The sequence below is a fragment of the Telmatherina bonti genome (genome assembly GCF_933228915.1).
Source record: "Telmatherina bonti genome assembly, chromosome: 15".
Lineage (NCBI taxonomy): Eukaryota > Metazoa > Chordata > Actinopteri > Atheriniformes > Telmatherinidae > Telmatherina > Telmatherina bonti.
This window is the reverse complement of record NC_136613.1, coordinates 4,995,424-5,017,507: the sequence shown is the minus strand read 5'-3', so window position 1 is coordinate 5,017,507 and position 22,084 is coordinate 4,995,424. Positions and strand designations below refer to the sequence as shown.

The 22,084-nt window shown below is 52.5% G+C and overlaps 1 protein-coding gene across 1 annotated transcript; it reads left to right on the top strand.

Annotated features, from left to right (window-relative positions):
- The first annotated feature begins 801 nt into the window (after positions 1–801).
- On the top strand, positions 802–21,739 carry rif1 (replication timing regulatory factor 1). Its single transcript, XM_079254247.1, has 34 exons — positions 802–982; positions 3,354–3,483; positions 5,656–5,734; positions 5,802–5,898; positions 5,972–6,102; positions 6,180–6,274; positions 6,650–6,839; positions 6,941–7,033; positions 7,807–7,945; positions 8,014–8,165; positions 8,243–8,543; positions 9,162–9,272; positions 9,367–9,429; positions 10,660–10,760; positions 10,829–10,915; positions 10,989–11,062; positions 11,134–11,314; positions 11,394–11,501; positions 11,573–11,722; positions 13,153–13,252; positions 13,330–13,619; positions 13,691–13,893; positions 13,972–14,065; positions 14,146–14,277; positions 15,851–15,993; positions 16,074–16,163; positions 16,235–16,289; positions 16,365–18,932; positions 19,006–19,134; positions 19,404–19,490; positions 20,598–20,713; positions 20,792–20,942; positions 21,012–21,135; positions 21,214–21,739. The coding sequence occupies exons 2-34, from the start codon at positions 3,365–3,367 to the stop codon at positions 21,468–21,470; spliced, it is 6,810 nt and encodes a 2,269-aa protein (XP_079110373.1). The 5' UTR covers positions 802–982; positions 3,354–3,364; the 3' UTR covers positions 21,471–21,739.
- Positions 21,740–22,084: the final 345 nt, after the last annotated feature.

Below are 22,084 nucleotides of genomic sequence, written 5' to 3'. Positions count from 1 at the left end.
GAACGCCTTGGGATCCCCCCCGCAGAGTTGGCAAATGTGGCTGGGGAGAGGGAAGTCTGGGCTTCCCTGCTTAGGCTGCTGCCCCCGCGACCCGACCCCGGATAAGCGGCTGAAGATGAAGATGAAGATGAAGATCTTCCAGTTATGACTTTTATCTCAGAATATAATCTAATGGACAAATGGTGGGAATTATTTTGCATACATTATTGGAAGTAATCAGTTTTTTTTTCTCCCAAAGCTTTATTGAGAATTATCAATCCATCCCCAAGAACGTAGTGATGCGTATAGTGCAAACAGCAAACATATTAAGAAAAAATAAATAAATAAGAAATTTCAAAAGAAAGAAAATCACAAGATTATTCATATTACTATTGATATACTTTTGTCAATATTTATTATTTTTCATGTGGTCATTCTAACAAATACCTACACTCAAAACAAATGTTGACTTTTTTAACAGCCTTACTGTTTTGCATTGGAATAATAGTTGAGACATGCTGCTCCAGTTCAGTCTTTAGCACAAAAAAGGGCCAGAGATAAAATTAGATTTACAAGAAAAAGTGCATCATTATTCATCATACTGGGTCTAAAAAAACACATATAACATCCTCGTAGTACAGGGAGAATATTAGCAATAATTAACTTGCATTAATCAGGTAAATAAAAACTAAATCTGTATTTATGGTAAAGCTGAGACCATTTCCTTATAAGGTCAAGTGGGCGGTCCTCTGTGTGACGCAATGGGGTCAAAGGTAATTTTGTACGTCGGCGTGGTGGTTTGGCGCCAGCAGATTTCGCGGGGTCTCAGCACAAGGAGCAGCGCGAGCGCACCTGAAATCTGAAGAACCAAACATCCAGGTAAACAGGTAAACACGCGGAAAGCGGCGCGTGGAGGCCGGAGAGGAGGAGAGAAGCGAGCCGCGCGGAGGAGTGCGTCTCCCGGCTTGGATGGTCTGTTTCTGTCCGGTCTGACAACTTGGAGGTGAGCAGTCAGTGGCGCGAGCTGCCACTTTTTATTTACTGTTTACAAACTTCTCTGTTTGTTTGTCAACATCATGGCTGGTCTTCCTAATGACGGTGTGTCGTGTCCTCGCGGCGAGCAGGTCAGCCTGCGCATGCGGCGGGGATAACTCTGTAATCAGAAGGCTGCTAACGATGCTAACTGCTAGTTAGCTTGTGTCCCTGAACGCAACACGAGCGTTTACTTCGCGTGTCTGTTTCCGCTGCGGGACGCGGACACGCTGGTTTTAGGGTCTGAAAACGTATCTGTGTTCAGGTCCTCGGTTCTCCCAACATGTCCACACACTTTCCAACCCCTGATGTGGCTTTCCTTCTGGTTTGCAGGTGTGGAGGGTCACGCAGCTCTGTTGACATGCTCCATGTCTGCTCCACACAGATTGTGTTGCAGGAGGCCTCAAACACACCATAACAGCAGCCATAATTAGGCCCGAACAACCAAAACATTTCCATACTGGGGAATAGTCCTGTTTGTCTGGATGACAGAAAAGTCTGATTAAATTCCACCAGAATAACTTTATTATGTAAATTTTCCTCCCTGCAGTCAGAGAGAGTTTTCAGGGTTTATGATGATAAAATGTGTCAGAACCGTAAACGGAGACTGTGATCGGACTGTTTTCAGCTTTCACATGAAGCAGCAGCAGAAATAAAGATAAATTCATTTATAATAAAAATTTTATTATCAAGTTTAATCAAGTTCATCACATGATGCTCATCAGTTCAGAAGGAAAACCTCCATCAGGTCCAGAACCAGGAGGGAAAACCTCCATCAGGACCAGAACCAGGAGGGAAAACCTCCATCAGGACCAGAACCAGGAGGGAAAACCTCCATCAGGTCCAGAACCAGGAGGGAAAACCTCCATCAGGACCAGAACCAGGGAGGAAAACCTCCATCAGGTCCAGAACCCAGAGGGAAAACCTCCATCAGGACCAGAACCAGGAGGTAAAACCTCCATCAGGACCAGAACCAGGAGGGAAAACCTCCATCAGGACCAGAACCAGGAGGGAAAACCTCCATCAGGACCAGAACCAGGAGGGAAAACCTCCATCAGGTCCAGAACCCAGAGGGAAAACCTCCATCAGGACCAGAACCCAGAGGGAAAACCTCCATCAGGACCAGAACCAGGAGGGAAAACCTCCATCAGGACCAGAACCAGGAGGGAAAACCTCCATCAGGTCCAGAACCAGGAGGGAAAACCTCCATCAGGTCCAGAACCAGGAGGGAAAACCTCCATCAGGACCAGAACCCAGAGGGAAAACCTCCATCAGGACCAGAACCCAGAGGGAAAACCTCCATCAGGACCAGAACCCAGAGGGAAAACCTCCATCAGGTCCAGAACCCAGAGGGAAAACCTCCATCAGGTCCAGAACCCAGAGGGAAAACCTCCATCAGGTCCAGAACCCAGAGGGAAAACCTCCATCAGGACCAGAACCCAGAGGGAAAACCTCCATCAGGTCCAGAACCAGGAGGGAAAACCTCCATCAGGTCTAGAACCAGGAGGGAAAACCTCCATCAGGACCAGAACCCAGAGGGAAAACCTCTATCAGGACCAGAACCAGGAGGGAAAACCTCTATCAGGACCAGAACCAGGAGGGAAAACCTCTATCAGGACCAGAACCAGAAAAGGAAAACCTCCATCAGGACCAGAACCAGGAGGGAAAACCTCCATCAGGACCAGAACCCAGAGGGAAAACCTCCATCAGGACCAGAACCCAGAGGGAAAACCTCCATCAGGTCCAGAACCCAGAGGGAAAACCTCCATCAGGTCCAGAACCCAGAGGGAAAACCTCCATCAGGACCAGAACCAGGAGGGAAAACCTCCATCAGGACCAGAACCAGGAGGGAAAACCTCCATCAGGACCAGAACCAGGAGGGAAAACCTCCATCAGGACCAGAACCAGGAGGGAAAACCTCCATCAGGACCAGAACCAGGAGGGAAAACCTCCATCAGGTCCAGAACCAGGAGGGAAAACCTCCATCAGGTCCAGAACCAGGAAGGAAAACCTCCATCACGACCAAAATCAGGAGGGAAAACCTACATCAGGACCAAAACCAGGGAGGAAAACCTGCATCAGGACCAAAACCAGGAGGGAAAACCTCCATCATGGGGTGGGGGGGATGTTTCTGGTGACAGACTGGTTCGCTACAGACGGCGCTGCGTTTAATGTCCAGGTGAAACTATGCAGGTTTCCGTGCTTTTCCCGCTGTGAGAAGCGGGAACGTCGGAGTCTTTAGCCGGACGATGAATTCAGATTTTCTTCGTAACGCGCCGAATCTCCTGTTGGACCCTCGTGACGTCCAGACCTCCTCCTCTTCTTCTCCTCCTCTGCTGTAGGAGGCGAGTTAATGATGATGGCAGCGGCTGGACCTCCCAGCACCTCCAGCTTCCTCCCTCTGCTGGAGACTCTGGAGGACGGCGCTGCTGGACAGTCGGAGCAGACGGACGCCTACCTCACCATCGCCAAGTAAGTCATCTGATCTGGCTCTCTGGGGGCGGTGCCTGTTGGAGGGGCGGGGCTTCCTCCAGCTGGATGCATGTTTAAACTAAGTGTTGAGTCTTCCTAAATCAGTGGTTTCCAACTGGTTTTCCCTGAGGACCCTTTCATGCCGGTACTAAAAGAACCTTTTTGTAATGAATGCACACGTCGTTTGTGTCTGCTCGGGTCGATTTAACTTTACGCTTTCCTGCCATACATGGATTATTTTTTAAATCGGAATGAAAATGTCAGATAAGCAGGTTTAAAGCGATTTATTAGAGACTAATAAAGTTTTTTCCAAGCTGCCTGGAAAACATGTTAAATCCCAGTTTCGTAGGTCTGGGTGATTAACAGATTTTAATCTCAGTACGATCTGGGTTTCCAACGATGATAAAAATAAAAGGGTGTGATTATTTTTCTCTCTGCAGTTTCCTCTCCTGCTGTCTTCAGCTGCTAATCGAGCGTCTCTGGCGTTGCAGCGCTGTGCTGTAAACTCCTCCCACAGCCGCTTTGCTTTCATTCAGACACTGTTGCCAACTTGGCGACTTTCTCGCTAAATCTGGAGACTTTTTTTGTTAAAAGCGGCAAATCTAGCAGCTTTTACTGGAGTTACTAGAGACGTTTCTGGTGTTTTGGCGACTGACTTGAAGGCACATATTGTTCTGCAGTTACTGTAAGGAAGGAGCAGCGGGAGCCTCTCCCGTCCTAAAGCACTCCCAGGCGGCCGGTCTCAGTCGGCTCCGGCTGCAGGTCAATGTAGAATAACTGCAGTAGGTTGTGGAAGTTCACCTAAACATAGTTTATACCATTGTCAGTGACAACTGGCTGCATTATTTTCCTATACATAGTTCAGCCAGTTAAACACTGTAATGTCCCTCCGTTACGGGGCGTTACCATAGCAACGCGTTAACCAGCTGGTTCAGATCAGCCGTCTTTTAACAGGTGAATGAGAGAAACGCGCTGCAGCCTGACAGCGGTTGTTTGGTATAAAACGTATAAAATAGTTCCTATATAAGCGGTAAAAGCGGATTAAACAACTCGGAACCGTACATTAGACGGTTATAATGCACGACACGGAGTCTAGAACACCACGACGCGCAGCGTTGTTTAGAAATACTGGATAGTTGTGTTAAATAATCCAGATCTCAATTTCAGTCAAAATAATGGTGATTAATATTTTTGTCATAATCGAGCAGCCCTAGTGTTTAGTGGCTCAACCAGACCGCGTTGCCTTCCAGGTTCTGGATGGAGCCGTCGGTCCGGCCTCAGCGGGGCGTCAGACACCTGCAGCCTGGTACCAGCAGACTAAAGTCCTGGTTCTGTTCCTCGGATGTGGACTGAGGAGAATACGGACTTATTCATCGTGTTCCCCTCACGAAACGTCCGAAGGCGAAACGTACAGGAAGAAAACGTCTCGTTTAGGTCCAAACACAGACTGGACATCTGGCGTAGCGGCCATTTTCCTGCTGGTCTGACTGGTTTTATTGGTTGATAAAACTCTGCAGATCGCTGGTTTTTCTTCATGGAAAGCCGTGAAACGAGACTTTTCTCCGACCAGAACAAATGCGGCTACTGAAGACGAGTCTCCATGGACATCCAGACTTTCTGACCTTCGATACGAGCATGTGTTCATAACTTATGCCCCGCCCCCACGCCTGGTTTCTGCTCCATTAGCTGCTTCTCATCATAAATGACTGATGTAGCTTTACTTCTGTTAGTTCACGGCGACACGTCTACCTAGACTTCCACGTGAATGAGACCGCCGGATGCGATGGGAACACCTTGACGTGTCTCACACAGTTGGAGAGTCGCCGCCTTGATTCCACCAGCACTCGTACGCCAGGTCGCACAGGAAGTTGCGTCTTTTTGTTGTTTTTAACTCATCAGAGGACAGCAGTGAGTCAAGCTTGGGTCGGGTAGATTGGGACCCCTCAGAAGGATCCCAGACGAGTAGACAGGGTCTGGTTGCGTTTTCCGGTTCTCTTCCCAGTTTCCCCCTCTAGAAACACTAAAAGAAATCTTCCTGGCCTTCAGCTGTTGGCGGAAACGAGGCTGCAGCCGGTTGGGCCTCTTGTGTCCTACAGGGGCCCTCCTCAGGGTCCGGGACCTCAGGTTGGAAACCACTGAATGAAATGATGAAACTTGTGTTTCTGTTTGAAGTCGTCTCAGTGGAGAGGAAGGACGGAAGTTTCTCCCTGCGGTGGAAAACCACTTCCCTCGTCTGGGAAAAGCCATCCTGGTGAGTCTCCTGATCTCTAACGTCTCCGTGGAATCCAACCTGCTTGACGTCTTGTCTTGTTTCCCAGACCCACGTCAGCAGTCCCAACGCGGAGCTGAGCCAGGCCGCCCTGCAGGCTTTAGGCTTCTGTGTGTACCACTCCCACGTCGTATCCGGACTCTCCGGTCGGTGGTTGTCGCCCACGGTTGCTGGTCTCAGACTCCGGTCAGCCATGTTGACCCGCCGTCTCTCTTCCAGATGTCTTTGCAGCAGAAATCCTGTCGGCACTTTGCTCCCTGGTGACCAAATCCCCCGACAAGAACACCTGCACCAGGGCATTATGGGTCATCTCCAAGCAGAGCTTTCCTGCAGAAGTCGTCGCCAAGAAGGTGAGTCGTGATGTGTTCAGGGACCGGAGAAGTGCTGGGAAAACTGGTTTCACTTTCCTGCTTGTTCTGCTGTTCAGGTACCAACGGTGCTGAACTCTCTGGAGAGTGTCTGGACCCGACAGGACATCCAGTCTGTGGTGGTGGAGCATGAGGCCTTGAACGTGGTCATCAGGTAGAAACTGTGTTTTCCACACGCATGCATGAATGCAGCACCAGTTCTTCTTTTAGTTCTGAGCTGAACTCCTTGGTTTTTAACAACGTTGGGAGCAGAGAAGCTGTTTGAGGGGGAACAGTTTTCACTGCTGCACCAGGAAGCTTTAGCTATTTACTTAAACAGCAAATTAAAGAAATAACAAATATTAAATGTTTTTTTTTTTAATTTTTCTCTTTAAATACTTTGCAGTGAAGTATTTTGTAGTGAAGTTTTTCTCGTAAAGACTCTGAAGCTTCCGCCGCGTTAAAATCCGAACAGAAACGTTTCTGCAGAAGTTGGATCAGAATTCGCCGTGCTAAAGCCGGTTCTTCTGGTCCCGGCTGGTTTTTACAGGATGCTGGAGCAGGTTCCGACCCAGATGGGCGACGGGGCGGTCCAGTGGGCCAAGCTGGTGGTCCCGCTGGTGGTCCACTCTGCGTCCAAGGTTCGCCTGCGTGCCGCCGCGGCCATGGAGATGGGGATGCCTCTGCTGCTGGCCAAACAGACGGAGGTGGCGGCCGTCATCGAGCCCATGATGTCGTCGGTGAGCGGATGGTTGGTTCTGACCCTCCAGAACCACTCTGGTTTTTCAGCTTTACTGGAACCGAACTGGGATGCGACGTAACGGCCTTTCTGTCCCCACAGAAACTGGTCCCAGAGCTGCAGAAACTCTTCATGTCCAAGAACGAAAGCAACGTGCTGAAGCTGTGGCCGCTGTTCGTCAAGCTGCTCGGCAAGGTAAGCCACCGCCTTCGGAAGGTTCCGCCCCGATCTTCTGGTTTTCTGACCCGAGAGGGTGGAGCTCCACGCCGTCACGCTCTGATTGGTGGAAAAAAGCTCCGTGCACGCCTGTGCACAGCTTCACCTGCAGGCCAGAGGGAACTTTTGTTAATCTAAAGTGTTGAAGCTGGAAAAAGCTCCCGGACCTCCGAGGACCGGTTCGGCCTTTGTAGGTCATCAGATGACAAATCGTCATGGTAACCATGATCTGAGTAGAGATTCAGCTTCTGTTTTGGGCTAACGCTAGCTAGCTTCTGGGCTGAATTCACTGATTTTTAGCAACGTTGGGAACATGGAGAAGCTGTTTGAGGGGGACCGTTTTTACTGCTGCACAGTTAAACCTGCAACAGGAAGCTGTTTTAGGGGGACCGTTTTCACTGCTGCACCACTAAACCTGCAACAGGAAGCTGTTTTAGGGGGACCGTTTTCACTGCTGCACAGTTAAACCTGCAACAGGAAGCTGTTTTAGGGGGACCGTTTTCACTGCTGCACCACTAAACCTGCAACAGGAAGCTGATTGGCCTCTTTAAGTCAGTCGTCAGATGACAAATCGTCATGGTAACTGTTAGTTTCAGCTGTTGTTGGGCTAACACTCGCTGGCTTCGGTGACGGAATGTTGCGGGTATTTCCGTGCAGTCGGGACACCTGGGGAGGGAGTTATTACCACGTTGCCATGGAGACCACCAGTCTCCATGGCAACATGGTGAAACTGCGGCGTGTTTCCCGCCCAGCTGCTGCACAGAGGCGGTCCCTTCATCAACTCCCTGCTGCATCTGGAGGAACTGGGCTTCCGCAGCCCGTCTCCCGCCATCAAGAAGATCGCCTTCATCGCCTGGAAGAGCCTCATCGATAACTTCGCTCTCAACCCAGGTGAGTTCGCCGTTCTCGCCGACTTCCTGTCGGGATTCCGGCCGCGCTGACCAGGTCTCTCCTCGCAGACATCCTGTGCAGCGCCAAGCGGATAAAGCTCCTCATCCAGCCGCTGGTCTCCATCAAAGTGCGGACGGAGGCGCTGCTCCTCACCAAGGTGGAGGTGTGGTGGTACCTGGTGGTGCAGCTGGGCTCCAACCTGTCATCCAACTTCGACCAGGTGAGGGTGGCGTGCTGCGGAACCGTCTGCAGGGGACGGAGTCTCGCCGCCTCACGCTGCTGTCTCCGTCTCTGCAGGTTTCCGTACCTCTGCTCCAGACCACCATCGGACCCGAATGCTCGTCGCTTCCCGGCACGCCGTCTCGGAGCATCACTCAGAACGGATCCGTCGCACCTAGCACGCCGAAGTCCGGCGGGTCGAGCTTCGTGTCCGCCAACACGCCCGGCAGCACGCCGCGGGCCGGCCTGAACGCCAGCATGAACGCTTTCTCCACCTACCAGTCTGTCCAGCTGCTGGGCCTGGAAATGCTGCTGCACTACTTCCTGGGACCGGATGTGGTTGCTGTGGCAACGAAGATGAAACTGACGCTGAGTCTGGGTGAGTCAGAACCGCACGCCCGGCGGTTCTTCCTTAAGCTTGTTCCATCCTGCAGGAGAAGCAGGTCTGCAGCGGGGAGGGGTCACTGCGGGGGGGCGATGTCTGCTTTATGAACCTGGTTGTTTCCTCCACCATGTTTTTCCCGCCGTCTTTGTGTTCAAGATAACGTAAAAGGTTACGGAGGGATTTTTATAAACATTTCAAGAGTTGTTGGAAATGTGAAAATGAAGAAGTGATTAAATTCTGGTGGTGATCAGGATCACCGTTTGGTTTAAAAGGATTCTTTAACATCGTGCTTGGCGGAGGTTTCCGCTCTCCGAGTCGTGCACGCGGCAGGTTCCGAGTGATTTAATGCAAAAATGTTGGTACTTTCTCACCACCTTGATCAGCTGTTTTATCAAAACAATCCATTTTACCTGCAACAGTAAAAACGCGAAGCAGTAACTCCACTTCCTGTTTCTCTGTGTTAACCACGCCCACCTCACATGTCCGACCAATCACACAATACTTCTTGGAGCCCCACAAGAAGAAAGTTCTGGCTCCTCGTGGAGGATGGAACAAGCTTCACCGACCCGGTCTCGCCGCAGCGGTCTGATGGCTTCTGTCTTTCGTCTCCAGAACCACTGAAGCAGCCGCTCCTGTCCGGGTCTTCGTCCTTCACCAAACACGCCGCTGTCCTTGTCTCCAGCACCAGAGACGGGTTCATCGGCCTGGGCAGATACGCCCCAGGTGAGGACGGCCACCAGTCTGCGGACTGGTTCAGGATAAAACCAGTTTACAAACCCAGAACAACTCAAACGGATCTTCTGCCGTCTCTTCTCAGAACCTCTGCAGACCGCCGTCTGGACGAACCTGGTCCGCTTCGTCGGTCTGGCCGTAGAGTCCGGTGAGTTCTCCTCTGGTACCAGAACCAGAAGCTTTCTGTGGCTGCTGCCCAGCTGGCGGACCCTCCGAGTTCTGGGTCCGTTTCAGCAGCTCCACATACAGAACCGGACCGGGTGGAGGCTCTGTCAGGTGGGAGGAGGACCGGCGAGACCTCGTCCTCCTCTCCAGCCCGATCCGCTCCCACATCATCATCAGTTTAAGTCTGAAGGTTCAGATTCTGCTGGTCTGGACCGCCGTGACGAGATGAGAGTCTGAGGGGTTCCGCTCCGATGATGATGATTCATGTTCTTCATCTTTTCCTGTTTGTCTCCTCCTTCCTGCTTTTTCTTAAATTTCATCCTTTTGCTTCTTCTACTGCTGCTGCTGCTGCTGCTGCTGCTTCTTCTACTGCTGCTTCTTCTTCTTCTACTGCTGCTGCTTCTTCTTCTTCTTCTTCTACTGCTGCTGCTGCTTCTTCTACTGCTGCTGCTGCTTCTTCTACTGCTGCTGCTTCTTCTTCTACTGCTGCTTCTTCTACTGCTGCTGCGTCTTTTACTGCTGCTTCTTCTTCTTCTACTGCTGCTGCTGCTTCTTCTACTGCTGCTGCTGCTTCTTTTACTGCTGCTGCTTCTTCTACTGCTGCTGCTTCTTCTACTGCTTCTTCTTCTTCTGCTGCTGCTGCTGCTGCTTCTACTGCTGCTGCTGCTTCTTCTACTGCTGCTGCTTCTTCTTCTACTGCTGCTGCTTCTTCTGCTGCTTCTTCTTCTGCTGCTGCTGCTGCTGCTTCTTCTTCTACTGCTGCTTCTTCTTCTACTGCTGCTGCTTCTTCTACTGCTGCTGCTTCTTCTTCTACTGCTGCTGCTTCTTCTACTGCTGCTTCTTCTGCTGCTGCTTCTTCTACTGCTGCTTCTTCTGCTGCTGCTTCTTCTACTGCTGCTGCTGCTGCTTCTACTGCTGCTGCTGCTGCTTCTTCTTCTTCTTCTACTACTGCTGCTGCTTCTTCTGCTGCTTCTTCTTCTTCTGCTGCTGCTTCTTCTACTACTGCAGCTTCTTCTTCTACTACTGCAGCTTCTTCTACTACTACTGCTGCTGCTTCTTCTTCTTCTACTGCTGCTGCTGCTGCTGCTTCTTCTGTTAGTACTTTTTACTTCTACTTTCTGCTTTTTCTTCATCTACCTCCTGTCCTTGCTCCTCCCATTGAACGCCCCTCCCCACCACCAGGACAGATAATAACCGGTGTGTCTGTCAGCAGGCGGTAAGAAGGACCGCCAGGGCTGTGAGGTTCTGACTCTGATGCTTCAGGCTCTGCAGAGCATGGTGTCCTCCGAGGTCGTCCCTGCAGACAGAGTCCTGGTAGGTCATCCAACACAACGCCGCTGGGTTCTGGCGTTCCCGTCCTGACCCGGTCTCCTGCTCCTCAGGTCCTGCTGGAGGCCACGGTGAAGGGGATCCCTCAGAGAGTCCTGGCTTCTGCTTCCTACCAAGTGGGAAAGATGGACGTGCTGAACGTGAGCTTCCTGTTTGTGACTCCTGTTTGTGTCGGTGAAGAACTCCGGTTAAACGTCCCGTTTTCCTCTCTAGGGAACGCCGGCCCTCTTCCTCATCCTCCTCCTCTTCAACAGCAGCATGCTGCCGGCTTTCCTGCAGGACAAGAGGTGGGTTTGATGCCTGCAGGTAAAGCTTCAAGTTGCAGGTGATGCTCAGGTTTCCTCCTCCTCCGCTGCAGGTTCTTCCACTGTCTCCACGCGCTGGTGGGCTGTGGCCTGTCAGGCCCCGCCTCCCCTCTGGCATTCGCCGAGGCGGTTCTGGGCGCCGCCGGTCGCAGCGCCGGGTCCGTGCCGGACAAGGAGCAGCTCTGGAGGATGTGGAGCTTGATGGTGGACCCGCTCACAGACACCGTCACACAGGTGGGATCCGGAGGCAGGAAGACAACCTGCGTCTCTGAACGCCAAACTGAAGCTGACGTTTCGTCTCGTTGCTTCTCAGACCAACGAGGTGAACCAGGGCGACGCTCTGGAGCACAACTTCAGCGCCGTGCATTCTGCCCTGATGTTCCCCGTCACACACCTCCTCCGCGGCTCGCCGCTTCCTGAGGTCTGCGGCGCCACTCCCAGGCTGCTCACATCCAAGCCGCCGTCCGGTTCTCATGGCTCTGTTTCCTTCAGGCGTCCCAGAAGTCGATGCTGTCGTCGTGGTCCAAGCTGTACAAGGTGTTCGCCCGCTGCTCCGCGCTGGTGGTGACGGCCGAGGAGAACGTCTGCTGCGAGGAGCTCAGCGTGAAGATGGCAGCGGCGATGGACCAGGAGGTGCTGGAGGTGAGTTCAGGAGCTCGGAAAGCTGAACGCTTGTAGCCAAGATGTGAAGTTCATATGAACAAAACCAGGGCTGCCTCGAGGCGTCGTTTAATTAACATCACGTGGTGATATATTTTAATTTCTGCATCATGGCGGCGTTCTCAGACCACTGCGCTGTTCGGAGGGACGACATCACTGTTTCAGTAAACATATAAAACATCTAAACATGTATAAAATCTATAAAAGCAGAACCTGTGGCCTACGGTGTGTCTGTACAGTCTGACTGTTTCAGCCGGACTGATGACGGACGTTTCCACCAGCAGCGGCGAGCGCTTTGCTTTCTGTCTGAAGATCCTCCTTGCTTTGGTCTCTAATGGCAGAGAATGAAGAAGAGGGGAGGAAAAGACCAAAAAGTGGCAGTGTGGGACCATTTCACACTGAAAAGGACAGAAAACGTAGAGTTGGCGTACCACCCCCCCACTTCACCGCTCCAGGAGGAGATCCAGCTTTCTGATTTATATCAGCAGCAGCAGCGGCTGGTAAAATGTACAGAGTTCTAACCTGTGATATCAGTCAGCAGTGATGAGGCATGGCGAGGTGTCGGCTGCTAACGCACGCTAACCGTCTGGTAATCCGTCCCTCATCTGTCTCTCCTGCACACATGCAGAGTCAAAGCGCATGTTTTAGGCAGCCTCTGTTCCTGCAGCAAACTTTTATTCCGGATTAAACAGACAGTTTTAACAGGCGTGTCGTCCACCAAGACATCGGCTACTTCTTACTGTGGACATGTTTACAAGTCACTCCTTCTTCCTACGGGAATTCTTCTTTTAATCTTTTAAAATGCTGAAATTTGCGACCGGTTGAGGATTGTTTCTCCACACACTGAGCGCGTGCACAAACACGTCGGCACATTTTAAAATATGATACTTTTAAAACATTTTCCTCGTGCATTAGGTAGTAACAACACTTGCAACAGCTTCACAGATATACATTTATAGATTTACTTTGAGTTTCTAGTATTTGTTTTACAAATTATAATTTAAAAAAATGTATAATCGTTACTTGAAGAAATAATCGACAGAGTACCCGATCTGTACCGATCTGTACCAAAAGTACTCGATAGACGAAACCCACCATAATGAGCTTGTACATGTGGATGTTTCTGCGTTTCCCAGACGACACGTAATGACGTAAAACGTACTCCATGATGGTGAGGACTAGTGCGTACATCCTGATTGGATCGAGTAAGCAGGAAAGGAGAAGGTTAAAATCCTGCTGTAGAGAAAAAGAGACTTTCTCGTGGAACCACCGGCGTCGCTGCAGGGTTGACCGCTACTCCACCGCGCCGCCCAGACGTGCCGTAGACGTTTTCAGGCGGATGTCGTTTTAACCTGAACATGTCCTGGAATGTGGCGGGAAGTGGGATGAAGTCTCTGTTGGGAATCCTGCAGGTTCCTGCGACGCTGAGCGCCGTCTCCGCCTTCCTGCACGTGATGGCGGACTGCGTGGACTTCTCGCCGTACACCCCGCACTTCCAACAGAAGCTGAAATGTAAGAGTTTAAGCCCATACCTTCCGGTTCTGCTGGGATCGGGTCCGGTTCTGAGATGCAGACCTGCTTCCTTGCAGCTCCACACACTCCTGGGAACTGGACCCGGAAGCGGAACAAGGCCCTGGGGAACATGACCACCTTCCAGTCCCTGCTGGTGGACTGTCTCCAGGTCTACGTGGACGCCCCCGACTCTCAGACTGAAGCTGCCGGCTCGGCTCTGGTCTCCACCCTGATGGTTCTGTTCTCCAACCTGGTCCTGAACGACGCCGTGCGGGAGGTCCTGACGGCTGTGGCGCCGCCTCTGACGCGGCTCTACGAGCACGTCGGCGGCGAGGCGTGCAGGTTGAGCTCCTCGCTGCAGGAGAAGGTGGGTTTCCCCGCTGGAACAGGCAGACACGTTGTCCCGGTCTGCATGGTGACCTCTGCTCCGTCCTGCAGCTGGAGAAGCTTCTGGGCGATATCCTCGGCTGCCTGCAGACACGCGCCACGCTGCCGTTCGACGACGAGCTGCTGGCGCTGACGTCGCCGCTGCTCTGCGTGCTGTTTCCACACAGGAACAAGCACCTGCGCACGGCCGTCACGCAGTTCTGGAACGCCACCTTCGGCAACGCCGTCAGCCTGACGTACCCCGAGGAGATCAGGTGACCATTCCTGGCGTCGGCTTTGCCTGCTGTTGCCTAGCAACGGAATATTTCAGCGTCCCTGTTTCCTTGCTGCAGGCCGGTTCTGAGCCAGGTCAAGCAGAAGGTTCCCATCATCCTACCGGGCTTCCAGGCGGTCGACGTTCGCGGCGAGCTCAGCGAACAGTACTCGGTGAGTTTTCTCTCCTTTTCCGGGTTTTTTTTCTTCTGGTTTTGCTTCCGGTTTTCATCCAGCTGCGTTTCTGTGTCCAGAGCGAGAGTTCGGAGCTGGAGGCGAAGCTCAGCGGGATGCCCGTTTCCTCTGCCGGGAAGAGGGAGTCGCTGCTGGGAAAAGCTGCCGAGCTGAACGACCGGAGCTCCGTGAAGACCTCCAAACCGGTTCCTGTAAGTTTAGACCAGACGGTGTCTCTGGAGGGACAAATTCAACACGCTGGAAGCGTTCCTCAGGTCACCATGAACCGCCGCTCGTATGGGTGATGATGCGTAAGAGGCGTCCGGGAAGCACCCCAGGCTGATGCCCCTTTCCTGACTGCTGCAGAGCAGTGCATCGTCTCCAGCCTGGAGATGGAGCAGAACCCTCGTTACTGCCGAAGAACCTTCGACTCGTATCGCTTCATCAGACCATCATAGAGAATCCAGATACACCGATACGAATACGCCCCGCCTGAATGCAGGGCTTGTAGTCCACAATCCCAAAAACAGACAATGGTTTTATGTGCATCAATGTGGATTAATGGTCCAGGTGGATCAGGTCCTAGCGGTCTGGGTGGATCAGGTCCTAGCGGTCTGGGTGGATCAGGTCCTAGCGGTCTGGGTGGATCGGGTCCTGGTGGTCCGGGTGGATCGGATCCTGGTGGTCCGGGTGGATCAGGTCCTAGCGGTCTGGGTGGATCAGGTCCTAGCGGTCTGGGTGGATCGGGTCCTGGTGGTCCGGGTGGATCGGATCCTGGTGGTCCGGGTGGATCGGATCCTGGTGGTCCGGGTGGATCGGATCCTGGCGGTCTGGGTGGATCGGGTCCTGGCGGTCTGGGTGGATCGGGTCCTGGCGGTCTGGGTGGATCGGGTCCTGGCGGTCCGGGTGGATCGGGTCCTCGAGGTCCGGGTGGATCAGGTCCAAGTGGATCAGGTCCTGGCAGTCTGATCCGGTCCAGATCTGTGTACCGTCCCACACGTGTTTGTTTTGGTTGTTGACCTGCTGTGTCGTGTACTGAACCAACAATGCACTTTGCTTTGTAGTCCACTTCTTGTATATGGTCCACTTGAAACGGACCGAGACCTGGGTTCGTAGGCAGACCGGGTCTGTTTCTTTGATCTGGATCAGAACCGGTTCGTGCGTTCACACAACGCCCCAAACGAAGGACTCTAATAAAACCTGCAGGTTTGTTCTGCAGCTCGTCTCGGCGCTGCCCCCCGGTGGTTTTTGGTGGTATGACTGTTTACTGCATTAAGCGAGGAGTTGCCAAACTGCTGAAAATTAACAAAATTGCGCCGTAACTGACGACAGTCAAAGGAGATTCGTTCACATACGATGACGTAACTCGCCCGCCGCCGCCTCCCAGTCCTCGTAAAGGTGTGTTCGCCGTCTCTCATCCATCGCTCCCATGGCACTCGCAACTTCCCTTTAAACGCCCTGTTCACACCAACGTCCCGCGGTCGAAGTTCTTCTGTTAATCCTCCTAGAATGATGGAAAACTCTGAATTCATTTTCTTTACTTCTTTACAGATTTCGGGACTCAAAGCACAGAACGTTCTTGAGAAAATAAAAGGCTTTTAAGTGCGTCTTATGGTGCTGAAAATACAGTAATATTCCCGGGAATGTTTTACTCGATGTGTTAAGACGTTAAAACCGTTGGTCCTGTTCATCGGGTCCGGCTTTACCTGCTCCGTTGTTTCCTTCGTTCATTGGCTTCAGATTCAGACTGTCCGTCCGACCCAGTTTCTTTTTCTGTCCCTGCAGACGAAGCTGGACTTCGGTTCTCCCAAACCGCCTCGTAGGGAGATCCTAGAGGAAGAGGCCTCCGTCGACTTCGTCTTCATCCCTCCTGAGACGAAGGAGCGGGTTCTGACGGAGCACCAGAAGGAGGTGAAAAGAACAAGAAGGTCAGAGCTTCTCCTGGTTCTAGTGTCATTCCGGTTCTGAGCGCTTCAGCTGTGTGACGCTGAGCTTCTCCTGTCCGCAGGGTGGACATTCCCGCCATGTACAACAACCTGGACGCCTCTCTGGACACGTCGGTCTTCTCCCAGTTCACCCAGAGCCAAGACGACACCTCGTAAGTTCTGTCGGGATCAGAACCGGTTCCTCTTCTGAGGTCCAAAAACTAACAGACGTTTTGTCCCACAGGGACAAAACCCCCACCGGAGTGGATCAGGATGATCCCAAACCGGCTCAGGAGGAGGTCAGGAACTGCAAACTGTTGTCATGGAGACTCCACCAGTATAACCAGTAACACCTCCTGTTGGGTTCCTCTCAGGTTCCTCAGAAAGACGAGGGAAAGGACAAAGACACTCAGGACTACGCCAGCCCGAAACCCGTCCAGACGGCGAATCCTCCCGAAGAGGAAGCCTCCGCAGCCGTTACCATGGATACAACAACAGAAGAAGGAGCGGAAGACAGAAACGGAACCAGTCCAAACGTCTCCACGTCTTCGGATGTGGTTTCAGGGACTCCTCCGAAGCCCAGCAGTCGGCGCCAGTCCTTCATCACCCTGGAGACGTACGCGGAGGGAAAACCCGCCAGTCCCAGCAGCTCCGCCTCCTTTACCGGTCCTCTTCTAAAGACCTCCAACGCCAAGAACGGGAACTCCCAGAATCCTCCGCTGGTGGGAAAAACCAGTCCACAGCTTCTAGTCAGGAAAACCCCCGAGTCCCCGCAAAGACCGAGAGACGAGACAAAAAGCGAGCCGGTGAGGCTGATCGGGAAGCTGCCGAGCGAATCTACTGAGGAAGAAGACGTTATTCCAGACACGCAGGACGGCGCGGAGAAGAATCCGGACACAACGTCGCGGGAGGAGGTGGTTGCCAGGCGGGAGGAGGTGGTTGCCGGGCGGGGGGAGGTGGTTGCCGGGCGGGGGGAGGTGGTTGCCGGGCAGGAAGAGGTGTGCGTCGGGCAGGAAGAGGTGTGCGTCGGGCGGAAAGACAAACCGGAACCTGTCTTGGAGGACTCTCAGTCGTCTCCAGATGAACCGCGACGGTCCGGGCGCCACAGGGTCCGACCTCTACTCCCTGGAGAAGATCCTGAAGATCGCGAGGAGAAGCACCGGCCGGTTAAACAAAGACGCTCCAGCGAAGACCCGAAACACGATTCCGAGAAGACGCCACAAAGCCGGCCAAACACGAGGAGTCAGCTGGCCGCCGAGGAGAACGCCGGCAGGGATCGTCTCCGATCCCGGTCCAGAGACTCTGGGGAGATGAGCCAGGGGAGACATCGGAAGAAGATGAGACTCTTCAGCAGTCTGGAGGACTTCCTGGACAAACACGAACGGAAGCGCCGGAGCGGCGGGGAGCTGGACAACAGCCAGACGGACACGCAGTCTGACAGCGAGAGCCAGTCGCAGAGGAGACGCGGTCGGCCGCGGAAATCTCAGGAGATGGACAACAAAGACGCGTCCAGCCAACCTCAGGAGGATGGAGACTCCCAGACCGTCGCGCCTTCTCCTCAAACCGGAAACCAGTCCCACGAGACCGGAGCTGAAGTCAAGATGGAAGAAGACGAAAAGCCAAAGGACGCGCAAGACGTCCCGTCTTCGTCACAAGCCGAGGACACGTCCCAACAAAACGACCATCAGCCGGATGTGTCCGCTCCAGCCGAGTCCAAAGACGGATCCGCAGGCAACACGGAGAGCCAGGCGATTCAGGATGAGGCCGTTGCCATGGAAACGGGGGGTGAGACCCTCGACCAGGAGGACTCTCAGACCACACCGGCTTCCGGCAGTCAGACCAAACGTAGGTCCAGACGAGGCAAAGCAGAGTCTGAGGACAACACGGAGTCCGTAGGCCGGCAGAGACGATCTCAGTCTTCAGCTCCTGTCCTCAGCCAGGCCGGATCCGGGTCTGGGTCTGTGTCCGGTTCTGGGGGCAGGACCACAAGGAGCAAGGTCCAGGAGGAGCTGAAATCCAGTCCCAGGTCGACCCCTGGGGCCTCGCAGTCTTCAGATGTCTCCGGGTCGGAGTCCTCCCAAAGCCGAGACAGACATTCCCGACGAGGATCGTCCGCTGCTGGCGTGGAGTCTTCAGAGTCTGAATCCCCCGAAGTCCACGGCATTCCCGTCGTTCCCAAGAGGAGAGGCAGGAAGTCTCGGCCGTCTCTGCAGAGTCCTCTCGCCGCCGGGTCTCAGGTGGAGGGCGCGTCTCCGGCTGAAGGTCGGAGTTCAGAGGAGAGTCCAGACCTGCAGGAGGTTTCTGGAAGCGTGGAGGAGGAAATTGGCGCTGTGGCGGTCGCCGTGGAGACACAGCAGGCCACTAAGTCGCCTAGCAACGCAGAGCAAAGAGACTCTGACACAAACTGTGGGAATGTGGAAAAAGCGGAACCGGATCAGGACCGGTGTCCGCCTGCTGGGGACTCCACGGAGACTCCCGACGAGACGACGGACACGCTGGAAGTCTCAGAGCGAAAAGACGAAGACGTGGTCGCAGAGAAACCGACTCTGGACTCGGATCCAGACCATCGAGTGGCTCCGTCTGCTCCGGAGGAGGAAGAGGACGGGATGGAGACACGAGATGCTGGACAGCAGCGTCCAACGCCCACAGCTGAGGAAGACGCTGCTCCTCCACGGGACGAGGAGGAAGACGGTCGGAGTAAACAGGCGGACGATGAAGATGAGCCAACAGAAGCCGCTCCCGGCTCCTCGGAGGTTCCGATCCAGGACTCTCCCATGAAGCTGATGGATCTGGGCGTCCTTCCGGGTCTGGACGCCGCGCAGAGCCCCGGCGATGGACGGACCAGAGGAACCTGGTCCCCCTCGGCGTCGCCCTCCACCAGCATCCTGAAGAAGGCCCAGAAGAGGCAGCTGGAGGTGGAGACCGCCTCCCCTCTGGTCAAAGTAAGTCCAGAACCTTCCCAGATTCAGACCCGAAAGATCCGGATCTGACTCCGATCTCTCGCTTCGTCTTCAGTCCCGCCGCGTCTCCTTCGCCAACCCCATCCAGCAGCAGGAGACGGCCGACGACATCGACCGACGCAGCCCGGCGGTCAGAACCAGTTCCCCGAGACGGTCCAAAGCCAGCGGCATCCCACAGCCCAAGGTACGGAACCAGACTGGATCTGGATCCTGAGAGGAACCAGACTGGATCTGGATCCTGAGAGGAACCAGACTGGATCTGGATCCTGAGAGGAACCAGACCGGATCTGGATCCTGAGAGGAACCAGACCGGATCTGGATCCTGAGAGGAACCAGACCGGATCTGGATCCTGAGAGGAACCAGACCGGATCTGGATCCTCTGAGGAACCAGACCGGGATCCGGATCCTGAGAGGAACCAGACCGGGACCTGACCCTCTTCTTGCTCTTCCAGCTGATCACCACTCCAACGAAGGGGACCCTGATCCTGAGTCCCAGAAATCTGCACAGTTCGGGTCACAAGAGCTCCAAGAAGTCTCTGGTACGTTTCCACGGTTTTCATCAGGACTCTGAAACATTCCCCGGATCTGGATCCACAGAGTTCTGGTTCTGAAGCGGTTTCTAGTCTGACTCCAATCTTCCCTGTTTCCATGGAAACGCAGCGACCTGCTTTAAAAGCTTCGAGTAGAAGAATTAGTGAATTCTTTAGTTCAGGTTTTGGTGTGAACGCGCAGAAAGAACTGAACCAGAACCAGCTGGGCAGCATCTGTTCCGGTTCCCGTCGGTCCGTCTGGAGGGGCGAGACCTTCTGCAGCAGCGTGGCGCTGATGGAGGTTTCAGGTTCTGATGGGTCCATTTGTTTTCAGAAGAAAGTCCAGTTTTTAGACAAAACTTGCTGCGAACGTCAAACGAACCCGATGTTTTTTTTCTCCACTTTTATCAAAACGTTCCGTCTAAAAACGGAAGACGGCCGAAGCGTTTCGTCCAGTTTACGTTTCTAAAAGGTATTTATTGTTAATATTGAATAAATTTATTCCTTTTTATTTTATTTTTTGGCATTTTTGAAAATTTCTGGAATCAGAATTTAGTAGTTTTAGAATTTGATTCAAATTTTATTCTCTGAAATTTTTTCCTTTTTTTTACATTTATTATCATTGTTTAATTTTATTTATTCGTTTAATTTAATGAGGACATTAATAAACACTTTGAACAAATTCAATATGTCAGATTTAGCTAGAAGCTACTTTCCATCCATAGTCCTCACACATACACAAAAATCATTTTAATTTAATTTTAAATATTTTATTTAATATTTTAATCATTTAATATTTTATTGAATTAATATGTTAATCATTTAATAATGTATTTATTTGATTTAATATTGTAAATTTAAATATTTGTAGTTTAATTAATGACATTTTTTAAAAGATTTGCATCTCTAACTTAAATTTACGTTCATATTTTTATTTATTTTGGAATTTTGTTACTATTTCCCACATTCTGATTTATTTAGTGATTTATGCAAATATTTCACTTTTTATTTATGAATATTTTCACCATATTCAGTCTTTTTATTTTGCGGATTAATGTAAGTTTTCTGCATTAACTGTTTTATTTCATGGCGTTAATGAAGGAATATTTCCTGCAGATCTCTGAGATGAGCGCGGAGCCCGGCGCCGTGTCCACCCACTGCATCTACCCCGCGCTGGTTGGCTGCTCTGCTCCTGTGGAGGCGGTGCTTCCTCAGATCTCCTCCTCCATGTGGTGAGAACGTCCCGCCACAAACGAAGACATTGGCGTCCTTCTGCACCATCTCATCGTCTCCTCCGCTCCTCCTTGCAGGTCTCGCGGCTTCGGGCAGCTGGTTCGAGCCAGAAACATCAAGACGGTGGGCGACCTCAGCGCTCTGACTCCCGCCGAGATCAAGACCCTCCCCGTCTGCTCGCCGAAGATCTCCAACGTGAAGAAGGCCCTGAAGATCTACGAGCAGCAGGTGAGTCTCGGCTCGCCATGCCGCCGCGGCGCGTTGGTCAACTTTAACGTCAGGGCTGTGATCCTGCAGAGGAAAGGTCGAGGAGGAGACGAGCTGAAGAGCTTGGATGAGACGGAGAGGATGATGGAGCAGGAGGAGACCGGAGCTCCTCAAACCGCCGACGAGGAGGAGGAGACCGCCGGAGAGACGCTCGGTGTGGAAACGGAACCAAACTGAAGGTAGAGTCGCTGTTTCTGCCCAGACCAAAGCATCAACCTGTTTCCTTTTGCAGCCGCAGAGCTGGTGGACGAGTCCAGTCCTGCAGACGTGAAACCGGACCGGACCCAGACCCCCGACGGGGCAGACAGGCTGCCGTCGGCGGTGGAGGCTCTGACCTGCAGGGCCACGCCGCTGGAGCTCAGCCGCTGCTCGCCGCAGCAGCTGGTGGAGATTCACCATCAGCTGGGCAGCGTGATGAGGAGCGTGGTGACGGAGCTGCAGACCCGCCTCTGCAGCCAGGACCACAAAGTACAGGCTCCGGGTCTCTGAACGGATCCAACTGGACTTCTATCAGCCTTACTGGACTAGTTTTTAATGAATTTTAGCAGCTGGTTTTCTAGTTTGTTCTGCGAGGAGATGTCAAAGGGAAACTCATCTTCATCATCTGTGTACATACGAAGCCACACTCTTCCTCCATGAGCCTCTTTTCAGGCCTTACTGCTCTTGTACATGTTGTAGCATTTCTTAGTTTTTATTTTATTGTCTCATTTTAATGTCTGGCTGCATTTTTATTCCGAATCAGACTGTAACACGCAGGCTTTGTCGTTTTAAATACTTTAATAAAAGAACTGCATCTGAAGAACTTTGATCTCCGGAAATGTCATAATTCCTGCTGCGACTGATTCAACAAGGTGGGAAAATGCCTGATTATTCTCCATATTGTCACGATATATAGCTGCTGTGCATCATCTCCCGTTCCACCTCATGATGAGAATCTCCCGTTCCACCTCATCACCATGAGAATCTCCCGTTCCACCTCATCACCATGAGAATCTCCCGTTCCACCACATCATGATGAGAATCTCCCGTTCCACCTCATGATGAGAATCTCCCGTTCCACCTCATCATGATGAGAATCTCCCGTTCCACCTCATGATGAGAAT